The 23,804-nt window shown below is 40.5% G+C and overlaps 1 protein-coding gene across 2 annotated transcripts in view; it reads left to right on the top strand.

The window, feature by feature from the left end:
* GRIN2A (glutamate ionotropic receptor NMDA type subunit 2A) overlaps window positions 1-23,804 on the top strand; it is a 428,650-nt gene that overhangs the window by 235,718 nt on the left and 169,128 nt on the right. For both annotated transcript variants that reach the window (XM_031658495.1, XM_031658494.1), the window contains exon 4: window positions 5,794-6,386. In XM_031658495.1, the coding sequence (XP_031514355.1) occupies window positions 5,794-6,386 (593 nt within the window). The remainder of the gene's footprint in view (window positions 1-5,793; window positions 6,387-23,804) is intronic.

The raw sequence follows: 23,804 nt of genomic DNA, 5'->3' as shown, positions 1-23,804 counted from the left end.
CTTACAAGGCTTATTTGATGCTTTTAATTTTCCCCTCACCCCTGGAAATTGAAATAAAATATGTTGAAATTCTCAACTGATACACTATGAGAGTAAAAGAAAGCACATCAGGGCTTACCAGGGCTCACAAGGGCAATCCTCAACAGGAGTATGCAAATTCCCCAGGAGTCTCTCTGGACTGTTGCTGGGTTACCTGCATTATTTTAACAGACAACAGGAAAATAAGTTGTGGAAATGGGTGTGGGGTTGACAATACTGACCAATTAATTCTTTCATGCTACTTGGGAGTAAGCCTCCTGCCCCTCTCATCCTTCCCCAAGTACTTATCAGGCCCCTACTGTGTGTCAGACATTATACTAGGGTTTAAAGATTCTAACTTGAATACCTACTTCTCAACCATACTGCTGTTGAGAAAAGACAGAGGAAAAACTAATAAATCAGCTTTAAAGTTCAGATACTCAGGCCACAGAGATTTCATTTCAATCAGACTGGCATGGGGCACAATGCATAGGTTATTCTTTGATAACTCTCCAAGGGATTCAGATGTGCAGCCAGGAATGAGAGCCACTGATGTGAGCAAGGGAAAACTGGATGCATCTCATGATGACTGCCATCACCATGGGGCCATGTGGATCTCAGGGAAGTCACTTAACCTCTCATCCTGTGTCTTTAGGAGAAACGCCATCCATGAGGGTTATGCCACTTGCCTCATTTCTTGATTAGTTGGGATCAAAGAGATACTGGGTGTGGGTGGGCTTTGTAACCTTTATGAATGGGTAAATGGAATGTAAGTTGCTGTTAGGCTCTAGGAAACACCAGGGCTTGGTACCCATGGAGTCAGGTGTCACCCTGGGGACCCAGCAAGCTCTGGAACATTCTGGAGCAGGATTGAATGCTCCAGACCTGATTGAATGAGACCTCAGTTATGATGGGACTAAAACACAGAGTTTAGAGCAGACACCCAGAATCCCACACCCTTCTGCCTCCCTCGCTCTGTGTTTAAAACAGTTTGTTCTGTCTTCCGCAGAGCAGTGAGCATGGGGAGAGAAGTGCTTTTGCTTCAAAATCAAAGTGGGTGTATGAAATCTGTTCCTCTCCCCTGGCTGCACATTCTAAGGAAGCCGAGTGCCAGAGGTGGTCAGAGGCTGATATGTAGAATCCGAAAAGTACAGGCTGAGCCGTGGCAGGAGGAGGTAAGTGCAGGAGAGGTGGCCTCTACCATCAAGGCAGGGAGTGGAAAGGACGTTCAGCGGCTTCAGGCGATTTGGCGTATTGGACGCCAGGCCCTGGGAGTGTGGCCAGATTCCGCATCATGTCCTACCAGTCCATAAAATCACCTTAGAAAATCCCAAAGCTAAATGTGAGCCTCTTCATTGTTTTGCTATGCTATTATATTTTGCAAATAGGCCCTTGCTTCTGTCCCTCCAAGGGGTAGATGATGCTTTTGGTCCATGGTGGTTTTTGGGTTGAAGTTTAAGATGCCAATAGCAATGAGAGTGGTACAGGGTAACTGCATGATGCCCAGGAAGGACATTAGGGATGGTTTCTCTCCAATCCAGCATGGATTCATTGCTGTACGGAAAGGCAGTTTTTTTCTTTGCATTATGCAGGCTCCTTGGGCTCAGAATAAATGAGCTGGTTTGCATGGGGTGGTGGGGATTTGAAACTAACATGTCAGTGGACCTGGAGAGACCAGTTCCTGAAATAGGATGAGGACCCTCTTAGGTTTCTGACGATGTCTGTGTGATCTGTAGGACCAAGGATGTGGAGACAAGTACCCAAACTGTCAAAGTCAGGCATGGACAGATGAGTCTCCCACTTCTACCATTTCATCCCATTCTCACAGCAGCCCCAAGCGATGGAGGGGTCATTATTCCTGTCTTATAGGGAAAGAGACTCAGACCCAGAAAGATTAAGCACTTTCCCAAAGCCACAGGGCTGGCTAGGTTAGCCACAGTCCCTCAAAAGCAGGACCGGAACTCAGGTTCAATAGACCCTACAGCTCATGATATTTCAACTATAAAGCTGATACACATAGACGGGTAGGCTAGGGAGTCTAAACTTAACGTGGCAGGCCTCTGGGAGCTATTGGTGACTACAGAGTAGGGCAGTGGCATGGTTAAAGGGATGCTTTAAGAGTTTCAACAAGGCAGCTCTGAACAGGTTGAGTTGTTGAGATGCTCCAAGTCCAGAGTGTGGATTACCTCTTGGAAAAGATAGCATAATCTCCTGATGTGAAATATTTGCTGAGTACTTCATACGTGATGGGCACTACACTGGGTGCTTTGCTGCAAGGGAATCATTTAATCCCTACAACTCAATGAGAAAGTACCATTATTGGCAACAGCAGAGTGCAGAGATAAAAAGCTGGAGACCCTGAGGGCAGGCAAACCTGATTTCTACCTGTATGATTTTCTACCTGAAAAATCAGCCTATTTCTGGGTCTTTTTTCATTTGTAAAATGGGCATACTACTAGTGCCAACTTAGTAAGGTGGTTGGGGGTGGCATTAAATGAGATAGTACCTAGAAAGTAAGGAGCAATGTGACTCTCATAGACTAAGTATTTCTAGCATGTTTTACTATGGTCATTATCACCATAGCCACACCCATTTTATAGGTGAGAAAACTGAGACTTAGAAAGGCTGAGTGGTTTTATCCCCCCCTACCCAAAGCCACATAATGAGGATTGGAGCTGGGTAGTCTGACCCCAGAGGTTCTAGTATTCTCCATTCTGGGGAGAGGCTGCGAATGGGGATCAGCATAGTGAGTAATGGGAGAGATTCAGCTTGGGCTGAAATTTGGCATGACAGGGAGTGGGTACAGCACAAAGCAAGGGTTTTTGCACATACTCTTTCACAGATGGCCTGTGCCGAGCTGGCTCTGGGCCGATTAACTGCTGTCCCTATAATTATCTTTCTCCTGAGGAAGTTCACAGTGCAGCCATGCCCTCTTCTACGTGTGGAGAACCAGATAAGATGCGTGTGCTTACAGCTCTACTCTGTGCACAAACCTTTGCATGGATACCCTGGTCATGTCTAGCTCAGAGTACATAGACCAAGGGTGTTGGAGGATCCCACATTCCATCACCATCTGGCATGTCTGACCTTCACCTCTCCACCAATACCAATCTTCCCAAGGAATTGTCTCATAGACCCTTTTTGTTGGGTTCCAGTGGTGCCTTTAAGGTGTGTCCTGTTAAGAGCTTTCTCTGTTCCTTGTGTACTCAGTGCAAGATGCCGATCCACTGCCTTTTGCAGTCAGAAGGTAGCTCTGGTGACTGGCTTCCTTTGAGGCATCATTTCCATGGGAGTTATCACATTTCTGTGGTAATTTAGAACATTTTTGCCCCATCCCAAGAGGCGTCTCACAGTGTGTGAGGTTGGTGAATATAATTGCCTTTAGACTCTACTTCTGTGTTGCCTTCTGTTGGTGGTTTCTTTATGTTGTTGCCCTATTTTGACATTTAATGAAGTTCTTTGGACAACTGCTGAGGTTTATAGGTCTTCTATATTCTCCTCTTTATCAACAAATGACACATTGAGATATAGGTGGGTATTGGATGGTTGGGTAATTCCTCAGGGTAGGAAGGTGTAGGTGATGATGTTGAAAGTTTCATTTTGTTTTGGTCACAATATTCAGAATCCACACAAAATACAATCTCAGTTACTGAATTCTCCTTCTTTCCATTTCTGGTCTTAACCAAGGACATTCCTCTTAGGCTTCATTCACATATTCATTCCCTTGTCATCCATTTATGGTTGTGCCAAGACTTCTGCCAGGTTCTGGGGACATAAAGATGAAAACGACAAAAATCTCTGCCCTTGAGGAGCTCACAGTCTTGTTGAGATGTGATTTAAAATGGTTAATCAATTCAAGAATATTAGATTTCTGTAAAAGCTACTGTAGGGAAAACAATAATTATCCAAAGTCTTTAAATCTATTACCCACTTTAATTGATTTAATTAGGTAAAATTCATAGAACTGTAATGTTGGAAGGGGCCCAGAAGACATTTATTCTTGTTTATTTTCTCTGCCTTCAGGCCACGCTTCACTCAAATTATCCCCCAAACCCATGCATTTCAGAAAAGAGCAGTATTTCGAAGAACTATAGCTTTTGGCCCGTTCTGATAAAACTTTTAGTGAGCACCCACAGGGAAAGTGATGTAAGCTTGTTGAAAGAATTGACATGCACAGCTACAAAGTATTGTTCTGAAAAACGTGAATGGAACATCCACCCTTCACACACACATACACACACACACACACACACACACACACACACTCTTGCAGTGGAATCCCCATAAGTTACCCTGTTGAGGTTGTGTTCAATACACATGATAAATACAGAATGCAAAATAAAAACATGACTGTAATATGATGAGGACCCTTTGATAATTTTTTCAGTTACCTGAAGGAAATACGTCTGAGCACTTGTCAAATCCTGTTTTGCTCCAACACAGAGGCATACTTTCTGTTCTGTTTAGCTGGCATTTTTGCAGCATGTCCACAAGTCAACAATGTGATTTAAGCATCTGTTCCATACAGATCTTCAGTGATCCCAGGAAGGCTGTGGTTGAGTGTCAGAAAGGGGGCAGGATGTAGAGTCATGGCACCGAGGTACGGATGCCTACTTGCCGTGTGACCGTTTTGAGCCTCATTTTCCCTGCCAACAATACCAGCTTTGTAGGATCACTGTGGGGATTTGACGAGTTAGGGGGTATGAAGGCAGCTTGTATATTGTACCACTCTATGCATCACCTGCCTTTTCTAAATGGAAATTTGTTCTAATGATCGTAGATTGGTGGAGATGTTAGGGCTAATAGAGGCCCTTTAACACAACATAAGTTACCTTGCCACTTTCTAGGGTGAGAACATTCAGCGACTCTCCCTTATCCTCTGAATAGAGTCTAACTCTCTGGACATAGCTCCTCAGGCCCTGTGTACTGGGGTTTCTGCCAAGCTCTTCAACATCATATCGTACCCCTCCTTTGGGCGCCATGATGTATTCATCTACAGCTTCTGAAATAGTTGTAGTGCATCCTTGGGATTCCTCTGACTGTAACATCCATGCACTTCTCCTCTTCCTCACCTGGATGTTCCTTCAGCACTTCATATGCATCTTTTAGCCCTTAGTTCATGGAAGTTGTCTTCCACTTAATTCTTATTAAGAACGCTTAATAAGGTGTTCGATAAATGTTTGTTGATTGAAAAGGTAGATGTCCACATGGTATTTATGATACTCTATTACGTGGGAGCCGTACGTTCAAGTGACAGAAACCCTACTCAAACTGCTTACATGAACATAGAAACATACTGGTTTCTGTAACCAAGGGGTCCAGGAGAAATGACTTCAGACTTGGCAGACTCTAGGGGCTCCAAATATATCGTTAGAAAACTGTCTGTCTTCGTTGATGCTGTTTTGTATCTGTGGCTTGATTTTTCCAGTCATGAGCCGGGGTAGGGGTCAGATAGAGTTTGTTCTGTTAGAACCATATAGACTCAAAGGAGGAGGGGGCAGGATGAACTAGAGGAAAATGAGAAGAATAGACGATAAACAAGCAATAATAACAGACATCCTTCCAGGACCTGGCTGTAAGCTCCTGAGTACAGCGGCTTCTTTCCTCTCTGTATTTGCAGGATCTGTTCTGGAGTCTGGCATATAGTAGATGCTCAGGAATATCTGCAAATGATGGATGTGTGATTTACTTTCCTTACTTCTAGGATGCAGTTTCGTGCTTCTGTATAAACCACCTCCTGCCTCATCCTTTGTTTTACTTTCTTTTCACTGGCAGGATCCGACGTCTACCTTCTTCCAGTTTGGAGCATCCATCCAGCAGCAAGCCACGGTCATGCTGAAGATCATGCAGGATTATGACTGGCATGTCTTCTCCCTGGTGACCACCATCTTCCCTGGCTACAGGGACTTCATCAGCTTCGTCAAGACCACGGTGGACAACAGCTTTGTGGGCTGGGACATGCAGAATGTGATCACACTGGACACTTCCTTTGAGGATGCAAAGACACAAGTCCAGTTGAAGAAGATCCACTCTTCTGTCATCTTGCTCTACTGTTCCAAAGACGAGGCTGTCCTCATTCTGAGTGAGGCCCGTTCCCTTGGCCTCACCGGGTATGATTTCTTCTGGATTGTCCCCAGCTTGGTCTCTGGGAACACGGAGCTCATCCCCAAAGAGTTTCCATCGGGACTCATTTCCGTGTCCTACGATGACTGGGACTACACCCTGGAGGCGAGAGTGAGGGACGGCATTGGCATCCTAACCACTGCTGCATCTTCTATGCTGGAGAAGTTCTCCTACATCCCCGAGGCCAAGGCCAGCTGCTACGGGCAGATGGAGAGACCAGAGATCCCGATGCACACCTTGCACCCGTAAGAAAGGGCTTGTTGTCTCCCAAAGAGGGATGAGAGTTTTGCTGTTGTCATTGTTTGCTCACTTACATACTCATTGTTGGAAATATGCACTGAAAATACACGATGTTGTGTGTTTACTTATGGGATTTTTATTTTGCTCTCCTCTCTTTCTCTCATCTCCTTTGTAAGATGAGTCACATCAAACTTTGTTTCCTACAACTTACCTTTTTTTTCTACTCAACAATATATCTTGGAAACTTACACCTGGGATCGATCGATCTGTCTGTCTGTCTATAGCTATATCTCAAGTGTATCTATATTTTTTGTAACTCATAAACATTTGAACCCAGACAAGTCTAACTTCAGAGCCCACATCACATTCTTCAATATGGTATCGTGGTGTCATGATTTAGTTATCTGATCTGCATAATGATAGAAATTTAGGAGTTAATTTTCTTTTATTTAAAAAAATTTTGTGGGTACATAGTAGGTGTATATATTTATGGGGTACATGAGATGTTTTGCCACAGGCGTGCAGTGTGAAATAAGCACACCATGGAGAATGGGGTGTCCATCCCTTAAGCATTTAGCCTTTCAGTTACAAACAATTCAATTATATTCTTTAAGTTATGTTAAAATATACAAGTAATTTATTATTGACTATAGTCACCCAATTATGCTATCATATAGCAGGTCTTATTCATTCTATTTTTTTTTTTTTTTTACCCTATTAGTCATCCCCACCTCCCGCCCCAACTCACAATACAAAAATGTGTTTATTTATAGGATAAGTGAAGTATTTGGTATACAATGTTTGATAATCACATCAGGGTAAATGGGGTTTTCATCACCTCAAGGATTCATCATTTGTGTTATAAACATTTAATTTAGGGATTTTGTCAGATTATTTTCCTATTAGAAGCTAAACAGCAGTGATCATCTTTATACATGTCTATGCACATGTGCAAGTTTTTTTCTAGGGTTGATTCTAAGATACAGGATTTGTGGGTCCTAATTCATGTGCATTTTTAAATGGAGGCATCTATTGCCAAATTGTCCTGCAAAGTAACAACACCAATTTATAGTCACACCAACAGTTTGTGAAACCACCCGGTTTCCTACGTCCTCACCAACATGTTATGCTTTGGGGAAACTTCCCACACTAGTGCTCCTGGTCTTTGTTTGATTTTGCATTTGATTTTTTTCCCTTCTTATATTCTAAGTACTTTTGTAGGTCATTGGAAATCTTGGCAAACGTTACTCGCAGAACTGCATTCTATTCCATTATATGAATGTATCATAATTTATTTACTCCCATCTTGGCGAACATTTAAGTTAAATTTTAGGTTTCTGAGAAGTGTCATTGTTCCTTGTGGCCCATCATTATGGTTAAGCTGTTGAGATTTAGAATGATCCCTCCTATCCCCATTTTGCATGGTTCTGCCTGATGTTCACAGATTTAATTCATGCTTTATTCCTCAGATAATGAGCGTTGTAGAACTCTGATTAAGGGCCTCAACTCTGGAGTTAGACTTGTCTGGGTTCAAAGCTTATCTTGTCCACTTTCTATATCACTTGCACAATCATTTTACTTTTCTGGGCCTCAGGTGTTTATTGCAAAGTGATGATAATAGCACCTAATTTCTAGGTAGCTGTTCTCAGGCCTCAGCAGGCATCAGAATCTCTGGGAGGACTTGTTAAGACACAAATTACTGGACCTCAATCTCAGAGTTTCTAATATAATAGAAAATATGGTGTGAGCCCCAAGAATTTGCAATTTCTTTCAAGTTTTGGGGTGATGCTGATGTTCTTGGTCTAGGGGCTGTGCTTTGAGAACCAATGTTCTAGAGATTGTCGTATTCATTGAGGTACTGCATGAAAAGTACTGTTTAGCACAGTATTTACCACCTAGTAATATTAAATAACTTCCAGAGCGATCAATGAAGTTTTTGGTCATCAGAAATTGTAGTCAGCAGGCTGGGTGTGGTAGCTCATGCCTGTAATCCTAGCACTTTGGGAGGCCAAGGTGGGTAGATTACTGGAGGCCAGGAGTTCAAGATCAGCCTGGCCAACATGGTGAAACCCTGTCTATACTAAAAATACAAATGTTAGCCAGATGGTGGTGGAGCATGCCTGTGATCTCAGCTACTCAGGAGGCTGAGGCAGGAGAATCACTTGAACCCAAGAGCGAGAGGCAGAGGTTGCAGTGAGCTGAGATCGCGCCACTGCACTTCATCCTGGGTGACAGAGTGAGATTCCATTTCAAAAAAAAAATAATTAAAAAAAGGAATTACAGTCAACAAACCACGTTGGTTTATTGCCAGCAGGGTACTATGTCACTCTGAAGTATTTGTGGAAGGTTTTAGGACTTTGAATCTGCTACAGTTCAGAGACTATCTCTGAACTGTGGCTGGAGGGGTGTGTGTGTGTGTGTGTGTGTGTGTGTGTTGAAGTAGACAGAATATACTTCTTTACAATTAACGTAAATCTGAAAAAAAAAAAGAACGTTGAATTGAGAAATCATGCTCCTTTGACATTTCTCTGTCCTCTGTCCTTCTACTCTCTTTAGTAATCCTGTTTCTACACTGCCACTTTCAGCGTTTAAAATAATTGTCCAGATATCAGGAAGGAACTCAGATAAATCAGCGTGAGACATGGGAGTCTCTTACAGAGGCAGGATTGCTGCCAGCCCAAAGACATAAGCGAGGCTAATGAATTCTCACTCCCATAATAAGATGTGCCCTGCAACTGGAATATTCAGAAATGTATAATTTTGATGGAAACATAACTCAATTTTACGGCAATATATATTATATTGAAATATAATATATACAGGAAAAGGAATTCTAAAAGGATAATTGGTAAGACATTTAGATCCCTTTCCAGTGACCACCCTGGATTCTATTCTTTTTTAAAAAAGAATGGAATTTTTCTGCTGCTGTGAAATGCTGTTGCGCTATTTCCCGAAGTTATGCCTTTAAATGCAGCAATTTTGTAAATGGTATTTCAGTCCCAGAGAAGCAGTGCATCAAGTGTGGTAAGTCGCCATCCAGTGCTTGGTGTTTAATGAAACATCTCTCCATGCATGCAGGGTTGGTGGTGTCCACCCAGTGTGTAAGTTTGGATAATGCATAAGTAGTCTCTCCTTCCCATACTCTCCCACAGTCCCTGATGCCCACCCCAGGGAACAGTGGAAACCTGCCAGGCTGCCCTTGACAGGGAGCTGGAGAAAGCCCAAAGAAGGCATTAAAAAAAAAAAAAGGATTTAGGGGTGTGTGTGTGTGTGTGTGTGTGTATACACATATATGTGTGTGTGTGTGTATATATATATATATATGTTTTGTTTTGTTTTTGAGACAGAGTCTCACTCTGTCTCCCAGACTAGAGGGCAGTGGCGCGATCTCGGCTCACTACAAACTCCTCCTCCTGGATTAAGCAATTCTCCCCCCCTCTCCTAAGTAGCTGGGACTACAAGCACGCATGACCACATCTGGCTAATTTTTGTATTTTCAGTAGAGATGAGGTTTCACCATGTTGGCCAGGCTGGTCTCAAACTTGTGACCTCAGGTGATCCACCCACCTTGGCCTCCCAAACTGCTGGAATTACAGGCATGAGCCACTGCACCCGGCCAAGGCACTATATTCTTCTATTCTCCATCTATCATTGCTTCCAACCAACAGACTCTGTGCTAGCCCCTGGGATACATAGATGAATTAAGATATAATTTCTCTCCTCAAACACAATACAGTCTGATCAAGGTGGGGGAAATTTGTCTAAAGACAAACTTAGGTAATAAGAATTCTTTTTTTAATATTGAAAAAAGAATAGTACAGAAAACTACAGAATCTGATAAAATACCCAACTCAATATTCATCATAGAGAACAAAGTTAAGGATGCCAAAGGTTAATGTTTGTTTCAACATTTTAAAAGAAATAAAACACTAATGATAATGTAGAAGTTCTGATTATATCTGTTTCCCTGTCCCAGTTTTGTCCTCTTCTCTCCATAGAAGGGAAAACATGTACATGGATTTGGATGTAAACCAAATTCATCATCATGTTTTCGTACTTTCAATGCACATATATGTGTAACCATATTCCCAATGCATACTTCTGTCTAATGTACACAAATGGTGTCTAATGTATTAGAACTTCGTTTACCTCAACGTTGTTTTCAAAATCCTTCTATGAAGATAATTAATTGCATTTATTTTATTGATGATATTCTGTTGTATAAATGTTCCATCTTTAATAATTCCTCTTTGATGGACATTTAGGTTTTTTTATAGTAAGATATTTTTCAGTCTGGATTGCTGAAAGCAGAGAACAGACCTATCTGTAGCCTGAGTTAGATCTATTAGCTTGTTCAATAGAAGCCCAGGACTCTCGAGTTAGGAGTTCCTCACTTCAAGCTTAAAAGTTACATTTGCAGCTGGATTAAGGTCTTATTCTGCAAAGCATCTGGTAAACAAATAGCTCTCACTATTCCTCCTATGTAGTACGGAGGTTGCAAATAGCTCCAGAAGTTCAGATGAGGTCATACCTGATGTCTTTGTGGTAAGTTACTGAGGGGATCTGGGATCCAGCTTTGACTGGCTGAGAACAAAGTCATGGGGCCAGCTAGACATGCCACTTGGTGGTCATCATGGACTTTATTTATAATCTCATGCAAAGAACTGGTGCAGTTAGGATATTGAAACATTGATTTATTGCTCATGGGCTGGGCGTGGTACCAGGGTCTGCTTGCAAGGGAAGGTATGTTCACGACCTTACCACCAATCTGTTTCTGTACATAGAGTTTCAGGGGGGAAAAAAAAAGTACAGGAAAGGGGGACATTTTCTTCATGTTTAATATTCCTGATTTTACAGAAGACACTTTGAAAAGAGCAATCAGCATTTTCCAAAGTTCAAAAATAGCTCAGCCATGTTATATAACCTCCTCCTTGCTACTGCAAAGTTATTAAACATCTGTTCCTTCACCAAGCACAGAGCATGTCACAGGTAACTCCCAAAATTGTGAAGGTAAACCATGACCTGTTTGGCCAGTGGAATCCCAGCTGTTGTGTCCAGTTCCATTACAAGAATCTGTCCAGTTCATGAGTGGCCAGGGCTCCCTGGGAGGCAGTGTGGCATCATGGTTAAGAGCCTGAGCACTGGGGCCAGGCTGCGTGGGTTCGAACCTGATCTGTACTTTTTTAGACTTAGGACTTTGGGTGAGTCACTGAACTCCTCCACGTCTGCTCCCTCAGGTGTAATATGGGGATAAGAAAAGCATTTGCATCTTAGACCAGTGTGTGGCGCATGCAAAAGCAGTCTGTAAATGGTTACTACTGTGGATGAAACTTGTAGATCTAAAGTTATTAGGCCGGGCATGGTAGCTCACACCTGTAATCCCAGCACTTTGAGAGGCTGAGGCAGGCAGATCACTTGAGGTCAGGAGTTGGAGACCAGTCAGTCCAACACATGGTGTGAAACCCTGTCTCTACTAAAAAAAAATACAAACATTATCTGGACGTGGTGGTGCACACCTGTAGTCCCAGCTACTTGGGAAGCTGAGGCAGAAGAAGCACTTGAACCTGGGAGGTGGAGGTTGCAGTGAGCCGAGATCATGTCACTGCATTCCAGCCTGGGTGACAGAGCAAGACTCAGTCTCTCAAAAAAAAAAAAAGAAGTTATGAGTGAAGCACGTGTCTCTTCATGCCACAGCCCATGATATTACCATTCGTTCATTCAAAAAATTTATTTGATGTCTTCTATATGCTAGGCACCAATTATTTGTAGTTGGAGAGACACAAAAAGGCCTTCATGTGATTATTGGGCAGGGCAGGGCTGTCATTCGTCTATTGTTTGCTCTGAGGTTTGGTGGCCAGTGGAATATTCCATAGTAGAGGCCCAGCCTCCCAAGTTGGAGGTATAGGAGAAAGAAAAATGTCCTTATGCTAAAGCACAGCACCTAACAAGAGGAGTAGGATCTGAATGACTCAATGCTCTGTGGTTATTTTGAAGCTTCTTTTTGGTAGCTTTTATTTATTTCCTCTGGTGCTTAAAGCTCTAGTCATTAATGCCTATTTGGGGCTTGGTTCAAGCATGAAGACCCAGGTGAAATTCATATCACATTTTAGCCTGTGGTTTTATGGAATGCAAAGCATTAAGTTTGTGCTGTGAGTGCTGTGTTTGTGTATGTCTACAAGTGTTTTTGCACACATATATCTGCATGGGTATGTGTATACACACGTGTGTGCATGTTTACAAGCATTTTTGGTGCATGTGTGTGTCTTTCTCTCTGCATGTGTATATGTGTTTCTTCTTCCACAAAGGAGGGGACACATTTTATACTTATTGAAGAGGAGATCATAGAGGGGAGAGGGTGGATGTTTTTCAGACCAAAACCCTCTTATCGAAGGATTACCATGGGAGAAATATGGCCATTGGGAAGAGGGCAGTGTGGCATCAAGAAAAGTTCATGGGCTAGGTAGTATGACAGACTTGACTATGAATTTACCATATATTTACCAGGTATAAGTTATAACAACCAGGTATAAGTTATTAAAACAGGAGTTTTCCTAAAGTAAGATAGACATATCTTCTTATTGTAGCATCTTAAAGTATATACATTTAGCATAGTGCCCGGCATGGAGTAGGCATTTTACAAATAACAGGTCAGTGTTATAATTTTCTTTTTCTTATTGTGGTCATCACCACCATTATTGTTATAACTTTACACTTGTTACGCTGCAAGCTCTGCATAAGCTAGGAAAGCAAGCAATGGAAGTGCATTTCAATTCTCGTCTTTAATTACTGAATTACAACTGTATGTTCTGTGGTTTCCATTTAAGTTAGGGAAGTAGGAGATGGATAAGTTACTGCACTGGAAATCAAGTAGCAGAGCTTGAGTAGATCTATAGCACAAATGAGGGAGCAAAAAAAGTCTTATCCCAGGAGAATTATGAATTAGTATTAAAGGGAAGTTATTTGGCCTTCATTGATGACACCTGGCTTGACCATTTATGTGTTTTGAATTGACTTCTTGATTTATGAAGTCAGGCTTTGGCTTTAAAAACCAACAACATTGTAAATTATTTCCCCCGCAGGAAGGGAAATAGAAGGAAGATATATATGTGAGAAAGCGTTTTATTCATGTCTAAGTTATATTGATACTACTTTAAATCTTCATTTCTAAAATAACATAGGAAAAAATTCTTGGTTTAATGACCCATTAAGAGACTAAACCTGGTCGACGTATTTTTATTTAATAATTAGAATGATCACTGTTGGTTTTTTGTAATGCCAATAAAAGTGCCTGCTCAGTTAATTCTCTGAGCTTGACCAGAGTTAAAACTTCCCTAGGTGAATGTGATTAACTCTTTGCAAATATTTATCTGTGGGATCACCATATGCTCAACAAACACTTCTCACAGTGAGATCAGGCACCTCAGAGGCCAAGCTGTCCTGTGGGCCTTTGCTGTGCATCTGATTGGGACTCTGAACTCAGAATTGTGAAAAACGGTTAACCGAGTTCAAAGTAAATCAACAAGAGATATGAGGTGAGAGAATCCAGAGGAAGACAAAGCACATTTCCCAAGCCTATGTGACTTTGTGGAATGTGGATTTAGACAGTGCTGTGTTCAAAACCCTCTTATTATCTGGGTTATTCTGGGAGAGTTCCTTAACTTCTTTCAGCCTCCATTTCCTTGATTGTAAACAGAGAAAATTCCAAGAATAGGGAGGATGATGACACAAAATACAGGTATTATACTTAGTTAAGCATCTAGGATATAGTTGGCACTCTACAGGTGTTAATTCTCCTCCTTCCCTGGACTAGAGGCACAGCTTGATCTAGTCCTGATGGACCCGTGAGAGTGGGCTGAGCTTACTGGGGGTTCAGCCTGAGCACTAAGTCAACAGCCTCTCTTCGGCATCATCTCTGTTTGTGGCATCTCTCCTGGAACACAGCCCTCCCTTTTATGGCTGGAAGTCAAAAGAACCGTATGCCAGCCCTGCAATGCAAGTCAATCATTTCCAGTTGGCATCCGATGAATAGCTCGACAAATGGTGGAAACCTGATGCTGGCAGCTTGGGCGGACCAGAAGTTGGCCGTGCCTTTACCTTGAGGGAAAGGTGGTTTGGGTTGCTTTGGGGTCACACATAAAGCACAAATATTTTTCAAATTTGCCTTAAGCCAGATGTAAGTCTTAGGATTTTGGAACCAGCATGCCCAACAGAAAGACACATTGATCTATTTCCTCCAGGGTTGAATACTAGAGAAGTTTTCATTTTGAAATTTGGTAATTTAGTGACATGTGCTAATTATTTGCTGCAACTCTCTTTTGTGAAAACACAAAGCAAATTAAAGCCCCATCTCTATTTCTCTGGTGCCTTCTGACAGATTGTATGTTGGGGCTGGGAGGCTTTAATGTGTAGAAACATAGGCTGATTGGGAGACCATGGCATAGGTCTAGGAAAGAGGAAGTGGTGACTTGGATTACAGTAATAGCTGTGGATTCAGAGAGAAATGGGCAGGCTTAATGCATATTTGGGGTATAAAATTGACAAGATTTGACAGACGAATATGAGGTGTTAAAAGAGCTATAATAATAATTTTTCTCTTGTATAGCCGAGTAGATGGTGGTGTCTTTTACTAAACAGAAGAAATGAGGAAAGAAATGTTGGGGAACAGAGTCAGGGACATCCAATTTTAGACATGTTAAATTAGACATACTTTTGAGATATTCAAGTGGAAATCTCAAGTGGGCAATCAGAAGAGTGAGTACAGACCGAAAATGCAATACACAGGATTTGAGCTTATTGATGGCAGTCAAAGCCCTACGACTGGGCAAGGTCTTGCAGGGGAGAATGATGACTCAGGACGGCCTGGGTTTAAACCATGAGGAACTTTAACATTAATTGGTAAATAATCCTCCAAAGGGAAGGAGAATGTTGGAGAGAAAGAGTTAGGCTGTAAATTCCAGGTGCTCTTCCCACATGGAAACTCTGTTCCCAATGTTGATTTTGTTTTGATGCCTGGTGGGCATCTGCACAGTGTTTGTTCCATGATAAACATCATAGTAGGTCCTGTAAGCCTTCCAAAAATGTGTAATCTATGGCTATGGCGAATATATCTGGGTTTGGTGCGTCCTTGCAGAGTTAATCATACCAGCAGTTTTATTTAATCAGTACATTGAGAAAGTATATACATATATATATATGTGTGTGTGTGTGTGTGTGTGTATATGTATATATTTTTTTAGATGTAGTCTCACTCTGTTACCCAGGCTGGAGTGCAATGCTGCTATCTTGGCTCACTGCAATCTCTGCCTCCCGGGTTCAAGTGATTCTCCCACCTCAGCCTCCCGAGTAGCTGAGATTACAGCCACCCACCACCACACCTGGCTAATTTTTGTATTTTTGTAGAGACAGAGTTTCACCGTGTTGGCCAGGTCCTAATCTCCTGACCTCAGGTGATCTGCCCGCCTCAGCCTCCCAGCGTGCTGGGATTACAGGAGTGAGCCACCGCACCCGGCCGAAAGTAAAATTGATTACATGATGAATTGCCTGGCAAATCATCCCAGCAGTGAGCCCTTTGAGTTTTGAGAAATGAATATTATACTGGGCTTGAGACATGACTCAGATAGCAAGTCAAGTTTTGGTTCTGGAGAGATAAGGAAGTGATGAAGCTTTGGGTCTGGATGGATGAGGAGGTGATGGTTGGTGGAACACTGGGTCTGGAGAGATAAGAAGGTAATGGAATTTTAGGTCTGGACAGATGAGGAGGTGATGGGGCTTTGAGTCTGGACAGATGAAGAGGTGATGGAACTTTAGGTCTGGACAGGTGAGGAGGTGATAAGGCTTTGAGTCTGGACAGATGAGAAGGTGTTGGAGCTTTAGGTCTGGACAGATGAGGAGGTAATGGAGCTTTAGGTCTGGACAGGTGAGGAGGTGATGGAGCTTTGAGTCTGGAGAGATGAGGAGGGGATAGAGCTTTGGTCTGGACAGATGAGTAAATGACGAGTGATGGAACTTTGGATCTGGAGAGATGAGGAGGCGATGGAGCTTTTGGGGTCTGGAGAGATGAGGGAGTGATAGTTCAGGCAGGGGGAAAACCTCTGTCTTTGTTTCATTCTGGACATGGTTTGGGCAACATCTGATATTGTACAAAAAGACAAAGTTAAAAATCCTTTGTACCAAAAGGGAGAAGCATACGGCAAAGTATAAAGGGGTAGGTGCTCACGACTGATTAACTTATGAGCTGTCCTTGGTTTGCTTTCCTGAAAGAGTATCTGTCTATGCACCTCCATCTATATATAGGCCAAAAGCTCTCCTGCTCATCCCTTCCAGGTGGGAGCAAGAGAGCCAGAACAGGCCTCTCCACCTGTTCTTTGCCTTTGTCTCCTTGCTTCTTTGCTTCTCTCACCTCTTGCTTCCGTGTGGATGCTGCCTGCCTGCAGGTGTGACTGAGCCCCCGTCCAGGTTCCTGGTGCCTCAAATCCTGGCATGAACCTCAGGGATGGAGGAGTCACGGTCCAGCGTGATGGTGCTAGCTGTGTTCTGCGTGGGCATGGGAGGCCAGCCACATTTCTACACAGGCCTCAAAGTTGGGTAAATGAACTGGCAGATCTGCTGGTGTCTGGTGTACCATTGTCCAAATCCCCACAGTCAGCTTCCTGAGGATCTGCTTCATTTGGTTAAGTCTTGGCCAAACACAAAGAATAAATCCACACTGCCCAGTTTTCCACGTGATAGAAAATAGCTCTCCTGAGAAATATGCTTGTTTCCTTTTCATTTCCATCGCTATTAATAAGAGGAGGTTTTAAAAATTTAATTTAATTAATGCATCATTATGTATGTGGGGGTGAGTGGAGAAACTTCAAGTTTCATAGGTTACATTATCTAAGCATATATATTTTTAAATGTGAAATATTGGAAATGTGAAAGTATTCTAAGGATAAGACCATGTATTGACTGCCTCCTGTGTGTCAATCAGTTTAAATATATTATCTTTCATCCTTAGATGTGAGTTAGGATGTTTTTACTGCAGGTAGCAATCAGATTAACTCAAAGTTATGTGATTGAATTATTTCCCATAACAAAAATTCCAGAAGTTGTTTGGATTTCAGGTGCAATATAATCAAGCTTCTGGTTCTTTTCTCTATGATCTCTTGACTCTGGTTTTTGGCCAGTGTGATTTTTTTTTTCTCTCTCTCTAACTGGCTTCCTCATTACCTCAAGTTTGCTGTTAGCAACACCTGGGAAGAATTCTTTGTTTGTGGCCAAATTAGGTCATATACTCATCTTGGGCCACTAATGGTGATTTTGAAAATGCCAGGTACCGACTGGCTTAACTTCAAACTCCTGACCCAGTCACAGAGAAAGCAAACAGGTTAAATCAAACCGGACCTACTCCTGGAGCTGGGAATGGAGAAAACTTCCCATGAGTTCCATAGATTCTTACAGGAGGCATGAAGTCTCAATAAAATTTGAGTTCTGTTAAGAATGAGAAAGAGATAAATGGATGCTAGATAGAGTACTAGCAGGTCAATTATAAATCATAATTCATATTACAGATAAGTATAAATAGGACTAGAGAAGTTATAGAACTTGAAAAGAGCCACACGGGTAATGTAAAATGGAACCAGAAGTGAAGTCCAGTTTCCTTTGGTTCCAAACCCCACATTACAACTTTCAGAGGCTGCAAATTGACCTGCGTTGTGTGCATGGTTTGTTTTTTTTTTTTTTTTTAACTTAGAGTTTTTTTCCTGTTTCCAAAAGTCAAGTAAGCCCCAATGTTTAAACATTATCATCAGATTTCACAAAAATTATATTGTTGTTTACCGTGAAAAAGATGGAGTTAGTGATAGTAATCCCATATCCTGACCTGATAATGATCAACTGGAAGTTGGAAGTGACTGTCATTTCTGCGCAGAGCACCTTAGTCCCCAACTGGGTTATTTCATTTATCCATGTTACCTTCAGGGCTTCTTTAAGTATTTTATTCCAGGTTGTCTTGTACTCATTTTTATTATTTTTATCATAATCATCATTCTGTATATTTATTTCCAAAACAAGAACTTGATGATTATTAAGATTGGCAGATATTAGAATGAGCAATAACAGGGAGTTTTGATAGTTCACCTGCAGAGATCTTCATACCTGAGTTAGTACAACTGGAACCATGTACAACATAGATCTCTCGTATCCTATATGCTTACCGCATTACTGGTCAAACATTCTTACTTAAAGCTGCAGGTGAAACCATAGAAAGCGCTGCTGGTGTATGATTTTCTATGATTAGAAGCTTCCCAAGATTGGAGAGGTGCCTCTAATCTTTTGCCCACATTTTCTCAGAACAAAATAAGATGAACTTGGCTTTCAAAATTACAGCTGGGCATGTCTGGGACATAGTCATCTGCAACTAAGAGATCATTTCATGTGGCTGTAGATCATAAACCTCCTTCTTGGTTCAACTTACAGGTGAGAAGTTGAGTTGTTTGTGCCTAGAGTGCCTTACCAAAAGGCAAAACCTTCCTGACTTACCCAAGGAGAGTTCCCCCTTGACAGATTAAATTAATTTGTAGATATTATTTTAAGGCTGGAAGAAAATATTTGCTCTGCTGGGGTGTGCAATGGCATTATGACATTTGTCAAGTGAATGGCAAACGATGGAGCCTGATGGAACCCATATTACTTGTTTAAGAAATTGTGCTGAAAATTTCCGGTTTGTCATTTAACCCAGTAAACTATTTGGTTCCAATCTGCTTTCATTTTCTTAGTCATACTGGGGGTTTCAATATTTGCTTTAAAAATAAATTTGGGGTTTGTCAATTCTAACTGCTAAGGATATGTTTGACAGATTTAATGGTCTTCTTTACCTTCATTGAATTCCATTCTATTGACTTCTACTTCAGACCACGATGGACTGTAATATCCCCTACAGACTGAAAAAACCAAAATGGACAAAAAATTTGAAATGTTGATTTTTAAGACCCTGAATATTGGAGTAAAGAAGATAGAAAATAAAATAAGTGAGTTTATATATGGCTCCACTCACCACCTTGAGAGAGTTTCCAAGCTGCAACTTAAGGATAGAGGACTCAAGTCTGGCAGACTCCCTGAGAGTTTCCAAGCTGCAATTTAAGGATAGGGGATTGAAGTCTGGCAGACTCCCTGAATGGAAGAGACAGAGACGAATCTAAGAAAACAAAGGCAGCTGGATTTCACAGGACAGAGTACCTGAGAAAAGTGATCTGCATAAATGGAGAACCCTGGAGATCTGCCTAAGGCCCACCTTAGTGTTGAGCTGAGTACTGCTCAATATAAGGGCAAGGACACCACCTAAAGCCAAAGAAAGAAGCCTCCCAAAGATTGAAAATAACAGAGCCCAGGGCTCACATGGAGTGAGGATTAGCCACTAGTCAGGCTAGAAAACCCCGTTATTCATGGGCACTGAGTTGAGTACACAGAAGGTGGTTGTCTCAATAATGGAGAAATAATTAGCTGTAGACTATGAATTGCTCTGACTCTGCCTAACAAATATCAAAAGCAAAATCTGAAAAGATCAAACTGCTTCCAAGTAACTTAGTCATTCTAGAACAGAGCTCAGTGATATTTATAGGAATACAAAAATATCAGCACAAAAAAAGTTAAAATTTATAATTTCTTCCATCCAATCAAAAGTTACCAGGCATGCAAAGCAGCAGGGAAATATAATCCATAATGGAAAAGATATCATGTAACAACTTACCGAGATTTAAATGGATGTTAGAATTGGCAGATGGGGTTATTACTATAGAGAGTAACTCTAACTTTCAACTTCATAGGTTCAAAAGTTCAAGTGGAGATATAGAGAATGTTTTTTGAAGAGCCATATCAAACTTCTAGATATAAAATCTACAATGTATGAGATGGAAACTACACTGGATGGATTAATGGCACGTTTAACATTGAAGAAGAAAAAATTAGTGAACTTGAAGGCAAAGTAGTTTCCCCAGATGAAACTTATAGAGAAAACACAATTTGAACTATGAACTGAGCATGACTGAGGATATTAATATATGTTTAATTTGAATCCCTAAAGTAAAAGGGGGCAGGAAGAATATTTGAAAAATAATGGAATGAAAATTTTTCAAATTTAATGAAAATTATATAAACCCTCAGTTCAAAAAACTTATATCCTGAGAATGAGAAATAGCATAATCAAATTTCTAAAAATCAGTTTTAAAGATATATCAGCTAAAAAGATATACCAGAGTTGAAAGCTGTCAGAGGAAAAAAGATAGCAGCAGACTTCTCGTCAGAAACAATACAGGTTAGAAAGGAGTGCAGAAAAATATTTTGTACTGAAAGAAAACAATGTAAACCTAGAATTCTTTGTACAGTAACAATATCTTTCCAAAGTGAAAATGAAATAAAGACTTTTTAGACATAGAATAACTGAAAGAATTAACAGCAGATCTGCATTACAAAAATTTAAAGGAAGTTCTTAAGGGAGAAAGAAAGTAATATCAAACAGAATATGGATCATCACAAAAGAATGAAAAGCAATTAATTGAAAACTACATTGTTAAACACATGAGGATTTTTTTTTTTTTTTGAGACCAAGTCTCACTCTGTTGCCCAGGCTGGAGTGCAGTGGTGTGATCTCGGCTCACTACAACCTCCACCTTCTCCTGCCTCAGCCTCCCGAGTAGCTGGGATTACAGGCACATGCCACCAAGCCCAGCTAATTTTTGTATTTTTAGTAGAGATGGGGTTTCACCATGTTGGCCAGGCTGGTCTCGAACTCCTGGCCTCAAGTGAACCACCCACCTCGGCCTCCCAAAGTGCTGGGATTACAGGTGTAAGCCACCATGCCCAGCCTCACATGAGGAGTTTTAAACAATGAAATCATTTAAAAAGATAAATTACTTTTAAAACAAAAATACTAACAATGTAGCATGAGGTTTCCAGCTTGTTGAAAGTAAATTTAAAATAAGTATGACAACAATAGCACAAAGGTTAGCAGGGAAATCAAAGTATACTATTTTTGAAGGTCTTATGGTATACTTACATAGTATAGTGGTATAACATCACTTGAAGATAACCATAAGAAATTTAAAATATATACTATAAACCCTAAACAAACCGCTAACATGAAATAAAGCCCCAATGCTCTGGCTAATAAGCCACAAAGGAAATAAAACAGAATGATAAAAAAATATTCAATTTATCAAAAGAATGTAAGTAGAAAGGAAAAAGAGAACAAAGAACAGATAGAACAAATAGCAACCTACTCTATTAATAATCACATTACATGTAAATAGTATAAACATCTCAGTTAAAAGGCAGAGATTATCAAATTGAGTCACAAAGCAAGAACCAACTCTAAGGTGCCCATAAGAAACCCACTTTAAATATAAAAACATAAATAGGTTGCAAGTTGAAATGGAAAAATATGTACACACTAACACTAATTTTTAAAAACTAGACTTGCTATATTAACATAGTAGGTAGATTTTCAGATCATGAAGTTTTTTGTTGTTAAATATTGTCATTTCATAATGATAAATGAGTCAATTCATCAAAAAGACTTCAAACTATGCATCTAATATAGCTTCAAAATAATAAAGCAAAACTGATATAACTGCAAGGAGAAATAAATTCATAATTATAGTAGGAGATATCAATACTGTTAATAATTGATACAATAAGCAGACAAAGTTAGTAAAGATAGACGATTTTAACAATGTCACAACCAAGTTGACCTAATATTTGCTTGTAGAAAACTCCACCTAGCAACAGAATACACATATTTCAAATGTAAACAGAAATTTTATAAGGATATATCATATTCTAGGCCATAAAACAAGTTTTAGTATATTTAAAAGGATGCACTCACACAAAGTATTTCTGTGACTACTATGAAATTAATTAGAATCTAATAACCGAAAGATCTCTAGAAATTCCCTGAATGTTTACACACTAAATAACATACTTCTAAACCTATGGGTAAAAGAATAAATAAAAATGACTCTTTACTCAAGTTGTCCCTTGGCAGAAATCCAAGCCTCTTTGGGAAACTGTTCTTCACTCAGGCATGTGGTATATCTTCAATTAACCAAGTCACAGGGACATTTGGCTCTTTGCTTAGTTGCTGCTCAGAACAGTCAGAAATTGATGTCCACAGAGAGGTGTGTGGGTATGAGGGCATGAAGAATGTGTTTACTCACAAAAATAATAGAAAACTGGGTCCAGATGGGTGCGGATGTAATTCTCAGGCAAGCCACATTCCCTGCCTTCATCCGAGTTTTCAATGTGATGGTGGAAATAGGACCCAAACTAAGATTTAAGGCATTGGGTTTTAATCCTAGCTTGCGCCTGTGTATGGTTGTACTCTTTGTTCAAAGACTCTTAACTTTTCTGGTTCTCCTTGTTTTTTAATCTGTAGATTGATGGTGTTGGTTACAATAACCTGGAATTGTATTTCATGATGTCAGAGCAGGAAGGGATGCTGGAGATCATTTAGGCCATTAACTTTTAATTATTTTTCTCCTTTGTACATAAGTAGTCTGGTGGGTGCTTTTGCATATCCTCACACTTCCTAGGGTGTAAGTGGTAGCGGCAACCCTTTTCTTCCACCTAAGAAAGATTAAAGGGCAAATGAGTGATGATAGTCTGCTTTAAATTAGATCAAAGTCTAATTTATCTTTTTTATGTTTTAATAAATAATGTATAAAATTTGCCTCAAAATTATAAAATATATTATTAGTTGTAACAACTTATTTTCAACTGGTTTTACAAAATCAAAATAAATTACATATCTGTGTTATATTATAGATGAGGAAATTGAGGCCCCAAAGAGACAGGGTTAATGTTTTGCTGTCTGGCTCATGGCAAAGGCGTGAGAAAAGCACAATTTTTCTTTTTCCCAGACCTTGGTGCATTGCTTCCACTACACCTTCTAGGTTCTTTGTGGTTATTAATAATAAGGTGATGATGATTGATGATGATGATTGATGAAGATGATGATGATGAACTCCAGGAACCTTGTCCATTTTGCTTTTGTGCACCAGAACCTGGCATAGTGTAGACACTTAATAAATATATGTTGAATAAGTCGATAATGATAATTGCTACCATAGCACTTGTTCTGATCTAGGTACTGTGTTAAGGATTTTTACATGCACCATCTTATATTATTCTCACAACATCTCTGTGAAATAAGTAGTAGTGTTATTTCTATTTTCACATGAGAAAAAGATTTCAGAGAGAAGAATGACTTTCCCAGGCTCAGTTAGTGGTAGGATCAGTATCAAGATGACCTCTCTGGCTTTAGCACCCGATCTTCTGATTCTCTGGCTTCTCAGGGGAAAGAAAGGGCTTCAGTTGTGTTTTCATGAAGTCCTAGGATGTCTTCCAATGCTGCGAAGCTGGTACAAAGATCTCTCCCTGGTGGGTAGGAG

The sequence above is a fragment of the Papio anubis genome, chromosome 18, assembly GCF_008728515.1.
Source record: "Papio anubis isolate 15944 chromosome 18, Panubis1.0, whole genome shotgun sequence".
NCBI classification, from domain to species: Eukaryota; Metazoa; Chordata; class Mammalia; order Primates; family Cercopithecidae; genus Papio; species Papio anubis.
This window is presented reverse-complemented; position numbering and strand designations above follow the sequence as displayed.